Here is a 9,209-nt window from a genome sequence, read left to right on the forward strand (position 1 = left end):
GTGTGGCCCCCCTTTTAGCCAGTGGCTACTCTAGCTCGTGTTCATGCTTGGGGGGCTGCAGAGAAATCAGTGAAGTTTGACTACAGCTACCCTGTAACAGGACAGGAATGGCAGGACCTGCTCCTTCTTCCGGACGGAGAAGGAAGGGCAGACAGCCAGGAGCAGTGTTACTGGAGGGCTGAGAGCTCCTGCGAGATGGGAAGGCAGGAGCTGGTGAGTTTAAACAGTTTAGGTCGAGTATAAGCAGTATTCGATGTCCTCAGAAGTCACACTTCTCCTGTACCCCCAGGTGGCAAACAGGGAGATGACGTCTGGCTGGAGAAACGTCGTTTTGCTGTAACTCTCTAAAATGTCCTGGCACAGCAGAGCGCTGGAGGCGGGGCATGGCTGGCGCCAACGACCATCTGCTGGAAGGAACCTGCCCTCTGAAGCCAGAGAATGGAGCGAGCTGCCAGCTCCAGGGACAAGGACCAACGTGCGCCACAGGCACCAAGGGACAGACCCTCAACCTGTCACCCAGGGGAACGACCTTTGAAATCTCACCTTTTCTTCAGCTTCTTGCCCTCCTCTTTGGACGCTGGGAGGATCATGGCCAGGTATGGCCCATCCACTTCAAAAAAGATGCTGTTCTCCGAGCGCGTGACATAGGTGAGAGAGGCCGGGTCCTGCAGCTCCTGGTACTGATCGTTGGTGAAGCCCTCCTATCGGGAGAACAGCTGGTTACACCAGGAGATGCCCCTCGGGCACACCCTGCCCCTCGGGATATCTGCCAGCCCTCTGAAAGCTACAGCACAATTTAGGACTCAAAACCAAAACATGTGACCGGCCTGTTGAGAAGAAAACCACTTTAGAGCCTAGAATCATATTCTTTTGTCTTACAGGAGCTGGAGCAAGCAGAAGACCGTGCTCTAGTCTGGACTGCCAGGTGAGCGGGCACCACGCCTGGCCTCTTCCTCACCCTCCACCCTCTCTGCTGTAGAGATGCTGGAGCCTCTCGCTCTGCTCAGACGCTCTCCGGGGCAGGGAGCGGCAGTGTGGCGAGCAGGGCCGTCAGCCCCACCGTCCCGCTGGTCACACCAGGAGCGGAGATGGCAGCGAGACCCTCCTCCTCTGTCAGTCCTCCCCCTCCTTCGTCCCAGAGCGCAGAGCTGGCCTGGATGGGTGCCACTCACCTTCACCAGGATGTTCAGCATGGCACCCGGGTAGGAGATTGTCACCTTCGGCTTCTTGGTGTTGGTTGACTTGATGACAAAGTTCTCTGGGAAGCTGTTGGGGAGGACACACCAAATCCCATCGGTATCCAGTTCCAGAGGTCTCCTAAGGAAGGACGGAAGGTCACTGTCAACCGGAGAGTGGATGATAGGTGAGGATCAGCTCTGCCTCCCCGCCAAAGGCGGAGGCAGCCTGTGGCATCCACCCTCTGAACAACCTCAGCAGTGTCAGGAACCTGAACCCTCCCCACCAACTGCTGGAAGTTCAGGTGTCTGACACACTCCCACACCTGTCGCAGGAGCAGATGGACCTTTCTTCCCCCGCTCAGCACGTACCCAATCTGCTCGATCAGCTCCCTGGCCTGGGTGATGATGTTCGCTCCCGTGAAGCAGACGATGCCGGCCATTTCCATGGAGTACCAGCGAGCTCTGTCAGCAGAGGAGTCCGAGTCACGAGCAGGAAGTGCTCCCTCCCAAACCCAGCCGGGGAAAGGGCAGGAGGACGCCCAGGGGAAGGCGGGCAGGAGGACCCCCATGCTGGCCCTCAGTAGATTGTTCCCCTTGCCCTAGTTATGATACTTCAGAAAAGCTGGAAAGCCACCAACAGAGAAGATTCCCATCACTTGGACCCAACACTTAATGTCTGGCAGGTGTCTCCGGGGTGAGAAGTCATTGGTAGAAGCAGGAGGAGAGTTACAGGGAGCACTCACCTTCATGCTGGTGCTTCAGAAGCAGGTGAAGCAAGTGACAGCCTCCTTAGGACAACCCCAGTTTCCCAAGGGTCCTCTCCAGAGCAGCCCAGCATCGCCCAGGGAGGAGACTCACCCCTTCCGCATGACGTAGCCATAGAAGGAGTTGAGGATGCACTTGTGGGCCAGCTGCAGGGAGTCATACAGGATTTCCATGTTCTTGCAGCGCTTCACTTCAGAGGCATCTCCGGTCTCTACTGCTGCAGACAGCTTCTTTTTCCACACCTGCAAGCCACAGGCAGAGTCGGGACGATCCCACACATCGCTACTGGTGGTACCCAGCTGGCACCCCCTCGGTCCCAGCAGAGTGTTACAACTCTAGAACGGTCTCTGCTCTTGGATGGCATCTGGCTGAACGCCAGAACCAGCCACGCAGAAAAAGCCTCTTGGCCAGCCCTGTGAGGCAGAGGAGGGAGCTGGGAGGGACCACAAAGCAAGTGGCTTGTTAATTAACTCCACTGGAGGTTGAGTCCCAGGGCCTCGCCACTGCCTTCCGCACACTCCAAGAACATCGTGCCCTGGTCTCCTCTAGTGTGAACACCAACCAGCAGAGAACTAGAGCGTCCTCCTGGAACCAACCGTTCCTTTGCCCAAGGTCTAGACCTTGCTTCTTAGCTTGTCTCTGGCCTCCACGTAGGAAGATGCCCCAGGCTGAACCCGGCCAGATCAGATCTGTCAGAACACGGACCAGCTGAGGAAGCTAAACCCAGTGAAAACTGGAGCTGCAGCGTTGTTTGACAGCACCAGAGGCAGTAAATGCCCTGGCAGCAGCTGCTGAAGATCCAGCAGTGAGCAGCCACAGCAGTCAGGACCTGCACCACACCCTTCTGAATACCACGATTGTTTAGGGCTCGGTTTTCTTTCCCAGCCTGGCCAAGACAAGTCAAAGCACAAGCTGAGCTCAGTACCTTGTGCAGCCCCTTGAACTCATAGCGGCGGTCCCGGAAAGCTCGCACCGTGTCCACGTAGAAAGAGTTCTCGCGCTGGCAGATGGTGGTGACCCGTTCCTCCACCTTGGTGACGTGGATCTTCTTGTAGGCCTTGCGGCAGTAATCTACTCACGGGAAGAAGCAGAGGGAGCTGCTAAGGGGTGGGTGCCCTGCTATGGACAGGGGGGTGGGCACAGCGTGGACAGGAGACACCTAAGGCACGGGTGAGGAGGACAGTCCTAGTGCAAAGGGAGGGGAAGGAAGGTGCCAGCATGGAGAGATGCAGCACCTTGTTACGGAGACGCAAGGAAGAGGGGGAAATAAACTCATGGTGACGCAGGTACAGCCCATCCGCAAAGCCAGGCTCTGCCCCAGCCAGAGGGATGGTTCTGCTGAACAGCATCGCTCCAGGGCATGGGATAATGTTTCCCTTTCTTTAACAGGCTTTAATCAGCAGCCTTCCGAGAAGCCGTTTGTGTCCCAGCTCACATCCACGGCTCTCATTAGACAAAAGGAGAAACCCTGACACACGCCCTGGTGCCTGGTCCCTCTTCAGGAAGCCCACGGGAGCCAGCTGGGGTCCTGGAGAAGGTCTGAGAGCAGACCCAGTCTGAATGAGCCCCACAGAGGTACCTAATGCTGAGCTCTGCTCGCGGTCGAGGTTACAAAACGCTGCTCCAGACTGTGATGTTGAATTTTTTGGTTTTTTGTTTTTTTGTTTTTTTTTTTTTTTTTATGGGGGTGGGGGGTTTGTGGGATTTTTTTTTTGTTTTTTTTTTTTCCCCTGTTTTCTAACGTTGTTGATTTTTTTGTTTTTTTGTTTTTTTTTTTTTTTTTTTTCCCTGCCAGCCGCTTTTTCTCGTACTTGGCCTGTTCTTCCCGGGAGAGCTCGTGGAAGGCACGGGGTGCTCCGTCGGGGGACAGGGGAGGGAACTTCTCTGACTCCAGCTGCTGTTGGATGCGGTGGTACTCGCTGCGGCTGGCGGGCACTGCAGAGGGGCACAGCCATCAGTTCCCCAGGGGAGGGGCAGGACGTTGCCCCCATCTCCGCGGGTGGGACAGCACGGCCCCCACTGTACTCACTGAACTCTCCTCTCCACTGCCAGGTCATCCGGCGCTGGCAGTTGGCACCCGGCTTGTTGAAGTCACAAGCAGCGCATGTGGCCTCATCCACCATGGCTGAGGGCTGGAGGCAAGCGAGAGACACTAAAGTGTTAGAGGGGACGCGTCTCCAGCCCAGGACAGGGGTTGGGTGGCAGAGGAGCGTGGGGGTGAACATCAGAGTTGGTAGTCAGAGAGCTCTCCTTTCCAGAGCCTTTTGGGGACACAAAAGCCACAAAAAGAGCTGGTTTTGGGGAATCACAGAATCAACTGGTTGGAAGAGACCTTTAAGACCATCTAACTGTTCCTCCAGCACTGCCAGGGTCCCTAACCCCTGTCCCTCAGCAGCACCTCCACACATCTGTGAAACCCCTCCAGGGATGGGGACTCCACCTCCTCCCTGGGCAGCCTGTCCCAAGGCTTAATGACCCTCTGTGTAAAGAAATTTTTCCTGACCTCTATCCTAGATCTCCCTGGCACAACTTAAGGCCATTCCCTCTCGTCCTGTCACTTGTTCCTGGGGAGAAGAGACTGACCCCAAACTTGCTCCACCCTCCTGTCCGGGAGTTGTCAGAGCCAGAAGGTCTCCCTGGAGCCTCCTTTGCTCCAGGCTCAGCCCCCCCAGGTCCCTCAGCCGCTCCTCAGCACATCATGCTCCAGACCCTGCCCCAGCTCCGCTGCCCTGCTCTGGACACATTCCAGCACCTCAATGTCCTTCTGGGAGCCAGGGGCCCAAAACTGGACACCGTGTTCAAGGTGTGGCCTCTCAAGGGTCCTCGCTGAAGCTGTAGCTCAGCCCCTGCAGCCCTGGCCCCACGGCAGAATGTCAGACCCAGCCTTACCAGATCCCCTTACCCTGAGCAGAACATTCAGCCCTTGCTGTTAAGGGGATCCAAGCAAAGGGACCACCAAGGCCACATGAAAGACAATTAGGAGAGACAAGGTTGATGTTACCCACCTGCAACCTGTTGGTCAGAATGATGTTGGGGTACATGGCCCCCACGTCTAGATGGTAGATAAGGGGACACTCGATTCTGTTCGGAACGTCCCTCAGAGAATTCAGCTTGACCTTAATTTCATCACAAACCTGTGGTGAGACAGAAAGAAGCGAGACAAGGAGTTAATGAATCAAATACTTGTTGAACTTGGTCCTTCACTCCTGCACAGGGACCCCTGCTGCTGACTCAAAGGACTGAAAGGACCAAAGCAGCACCAGGGACCCCGTGATCCCCCGTACTTTAGGGTTCGGTTTGGCCCTCCAGGGTAGGATTTATCTGCGGGGGTCGGTGGAAGGTGAGAGCAGCTACTGCCTAGAGGTTTCTCGAATAAGGGCCGTTTTGGTGAAAATGGGTTAACGCAGACAACAGCAAAGGCCGCAAGTCCTCAGTCACTAACTGATGATGCCCTCCAAGAAGCTCATGACTTTGTAGCTCAGAAGACACGTGGACCAAGAGGAACACGAGTGCTTGGGATATCTGAGGTGTCTGCCTTCTCACCAAACCCCCTCCCAGCTCTCAGAGCTTTGCTCCTGGTGGAACCTGCAAAGGGGAACAGAGGAACCACGTCCCTCAGCTGGGCAGGACCCCCAGGCAGGATGCTCCAGAGGCTCGGCAGGAGAGTCCTGACTGGGGCAGCTGGAGGCAGCGGCTGCTGACAACATCCCTTAACACCATCTACTCTGCAGCTGCCCATAGAGGAGCATCTTGGTGTGCCCCTATAGAGCATAAAATGAACCTAAACAGGCACGTCACAGCTGCAGCCCCAGCCTGGCAGCCCAGCTCAGCTCAGCCCAGCTCAGCTCAGCCCAGCCGTGCCGCGAGTGACGAACCTCCTGGAAGTTGGTGACTTGATCCAAGGGTAAACCCTCCTCCTCCTCGATGGCGTGCCGCAGCGTCTTCTCCACGTGCTGCACCAGGAAGTCAAAGGCTGCAGGATTCTGTGGGGGCGTGGGGACAGCATTGAGACCACTGGCAGCCATCCCCAGCTGGCAGCTCCTGCCCTGCTGCTCGTATCCCCACCAGTCCTGGGCAGCTTGAAGCATGGCCCTGCAGCTTAGGGCAGGGTGCCAAGGCACGGGCAGGGTCCAGCCCACCAAGACCAGGTCAGAACAAAGAAACAGTGAAGGGAAGAGACGAGGGCAGATGAGGAGCAGCTGCTTGTGCTTGCATTTGGTAGCGCAGCACCAATCATGGCCACATGCTGGCTGGTGCAAGGGTCATTCTCACTTAGTCCAGACCCTTTCATACACCCAGCGCCTGCTCCCCGTGATCGTTCACTAGATGACACCCACTAAAACGTCCCCCACTAAGGGCCAGGCATTGCACGGCAGAGCGAAGCCGCCTCTGAAATCCGAAGGTCTATGAGCACAACACAGACACGAAGCAGGACGGGGGGAGGTGATGGAAACAGCAACATGAACCAGAATCAGGAGAAAGATGCCCAGGAAGGGTTCAGAAGAAGCTTGGTGGGAGGACAGGACCCCTAGGGGACAGAGGTCTATCTTCCAAGAATCACTGGCTCAGAACTGAACCCCAAACCCCACTTCACCACTCTCCCTGGCTGGTCTGGCCCGCTTCCACTATGTGGTCCACGCTTGCTCTGCCAGTGAAGCAGAGACAGCCACTGGGAGGCCTCTTCCCATCCCCTCCCAGCCCAGCTCCACGCAGCTTCAGGTGCTCAAGGTCTCCTAAAGCACGGCAGGTCCTGCCCCAGCCCGGCACGGACCACCAGCGGAGGGTTGTTCTTCACCACCACGCTCTGTGAGAACAGGGGGTGGCTGTGTGGCCCCTCACCATTTTGAAGCGGCAGGGGATGTCACTGCGAAAGACTCCAGATTCCAGCGCTTCCACGTGGCCTCCCACGTACGTCTCCGAGTCCAGCACGTGGCCATCGTCTGTCAGCTTGTTGAATTCCTGCTCCTGCTTGTTGGGGAAGATGATGTTGGCGTGATAGGCCTGAACCATCAGCAGCGCCTCGCACAGCGTCCCAGATCCTTTTCTTAACACCTGCAGGAGAGGTGTTAAAAGCCAGTCTTAAACTCAAAAGCAGGAGATCTAGATTAGATACAAGGAACAGATTCTTCACTATGTGGTGAGACACTGGCCCAGGCTGCCCAGAGAAGCTGTGGATGTCGCATCCCTGGAAGCGTTCATGGTAAAGTTGGATGCAGCTTTGAGCAACTTGGTCTAGCGAAAGATGTCCCTGCCCATGGCAGGGGGGGTTGGACTAGATGATCTTGGAAGGTTCCTTTCAAAACAAACCATCCTGTGATTCAGCAAGAGGTGCTGTACCAGCGCTGGTGGGACTGGACTGGCCTGACAGCTGACAAGAGCCATCAGGAGACCCAGCTTTGCATGACCACGACTGAAGGAAGCTTGCATGGAGCATCAGCCATGCTTTCTCGCTCCAGCCCTGTACCACCAACCCCCAGGTCTCTTGTTCTTGGGCACCTCTCTCAAAACACCCCTGGGCTGCAGAGAGAAAGAAGCAGCCTCCAAACCCACCCTCCTTCCCTCACATGGACAGGAAAGCGCCCGGGCAGTGGGAATCAGGTCCGTGGCCAGAGCGTCCCTGCAGCGTGGGACACGTGGCTCTTCGCCTGGCTTAGAAATGGTCCTTTGGGGAGCGCACCCACCTCGTCGGGCTCCATGGGAATGATGGTGCACAAGGCGAAGATGAAGGGATGCACGTACTTCATATACATGTAATAGGTAGCAACGGCGTCGGACACTGAATAGGTGGCCAGGGTCTGTTGGGGGAGAGGAGAGGGCAATTAACCCCAGATTAACCAGAGGGTCCCAAATTAACGCCAGTCACACGTGACAGAGCAGCTCAATGACAACAACCTTCCACTGCTTCCTGCTGGACACGCTCCTGGCCCCACCTGAGGATGTAAAGACGCCCTCGCTCCGGAGGACACTCTGCTCTAGCTCCAGCGATACGTCAGCTTTGAATGACTCTAAACTGGGGCAATGAGCTTCCGGCCCGCTTGGGAACCAGGAGGCTGCTCCAGGGCTTCAGCAGAACCCCCTGGAGCTCTAAGTCTGTTTCTGTCCCTCCAGCAGGTCACTGTTGGCTCTTTGTGGTGTTTCTGGTTGAGGTGGTACCCACCACCTCGCCCTGAGGTAAATACACACAGAAAACAGTGCAGCGCTCATCCTAGAACCGCTTTAAAGACGTCCTGTTCCTTCTCCCCACGAGCTCCAGTGCTTCTGAGGCACCAGCAGTTTGGGGAGAGATCAAGCTGATCCCTCAACTGCATTAAGCAAAAACATTTTGTAATGCTTTAACATAAAGATTTAATCCTGTTGTGGCCACTTGAGGCTCATTTGCCCACGGCTCAGAGGAGAGAGAGTGTGGGGAGGGACTACCTGAGGCTCCTCCGTGGCCATCCGGCACATCTCTTCAGGGTCCAGCTCCACCGGATCGTAACCCAGTTTGGCTTTAGCTGCTGCTTTCAGGTTGTGACTCCCAACAGGGAGGTAACTGTCTCTCTTCACCCACCTGGACAGAGGGATGGAAATACCAGTTTGTGGGAGAGGAACCACTCCTGCCCTTCAAAAAAGAGCTCGGCCTTGGAGACTGGACCTCGATCGCAACGGGGACCTTGCTGAGGACAGCCAAGACAGTCCAAGCACAGTGGAGTAAGAGCTGCTCAGCTTTAGCTACCCTGCACCTCTGTCACTGCATAGGACTAACCCCTCTATCCGGAGCACCACCACTGCTCGGGACCACCACCTCCCAACCCCCTCACCTCTTGGAGCACAAGAGCACTGAGGAGCGGCTGAGGGACCTGGGGGGGTTGAGCCTGGAGCAAAGGAGGCTCCGGGGAGACCTTCTGGCTCTGACAACTCCCTGACAGGAGGGTGGAGAGAGGAGGGGATCAGTCTCTCCTCCCATTGACAAGCGCCAGGTGCCTCCAGTTGCCCCAGGGGAGGTTGAGGTTGTCCCTGAGGAACAATCTCTGTCGCGCTGGGGTTGTGCAGGCGTGTCCCCGGCTGCCCAGGGCAGTGGTGGAGTCCCCATCCCTGGAGGGGTTTCCCAGCCATGTGGAGGTGCTGCTGAGGGACAGGGGGCAGTGGGGACCTGGCGGTGCTGGGAACAGGGGGACTCAAGGAGCTCAAAGGACTTTTCCAACCCAAATGATTCTGTGATTTGATGATTTAACCGACAGGGAAGACCCCACCTGGACTGCAAGGACAGCCAGCCACTCTCCAACG

General features: G+C 56.5%; 1 protein-coding gene across 1 annotated transcript in view; it reads right to left on the bottom strand.

The window, feature by feature from the left end:
• POLE (polymerase (DNA directed), epsilon, catalytic subunit) overlaps window positions 1-9,209 on the bottom strand; it is a gene marked incomplete at both ends in the record, with an annotated part of 23,002 nt that overhangs the window by 8,011 nt on the left and 5,782 nt on the right. Inside the window, 12 exons of the mRNA XM_010136111.1 lie at window positions 544-701; window positions 1,173-1,317; window positions 1,548-1,640; window positions 2,037-2,185; window positions 2,869-3,016; window positions 3,734-3,878; window positions 3,973-4,075; window positions 4,949-5,077; window positions 5,819-5,926; window positions 6,783-6,995; window positions 7,625-7,738; window positions 8,361-8,493. Coding sequence (XP_010134413.1) covers window positions 544-701; window positions 1,173-1,317; window positions 1,548-1,640; window positions 2,037-2,185; window positions 2,869-3,016; window positions 3,734-3,878; window positions 3,973-4,075; window positions 4,949-5,077; window positions 5,819-5,926; window positions 6,783-6,995; window positions 7,625-7,738; window positions 8,361-8,493 — 1,638 coding nt within the window. The remainder of the gene's footprint in view (window positions 1-543; window positions 702-1,172; window positions 1,318-1,547; window positions 1,641-2,036; window positions 2,186-2,868; window positions 3,017-3,733; window positions 3,879-3,972; window positions 4,076-4,948; window positions 5,078-5,818; window positions 5,927-6,782; window positions 6,996-7,624; window positions 7,739-8,360; window positions 8,494-9,209) is intronic.

This window comes from Buceros rhinoceros, unplaced genomic scaffold (assembly GCF_000710305.1).
Source record: "Buceros rhinoceros silvestris isolate BGI_N320 unplaced genomic scaffold, ASM71030v1 scaffold28035, whole genome shotgun sequence".
NCBI classification, from domain to species: domain Eukaryota; kingdom Metazoa; phylum Chordata; class Aves; order Bucerotiformes; family Bucerotidae; genus Buceros; species Buceros rhinoceros.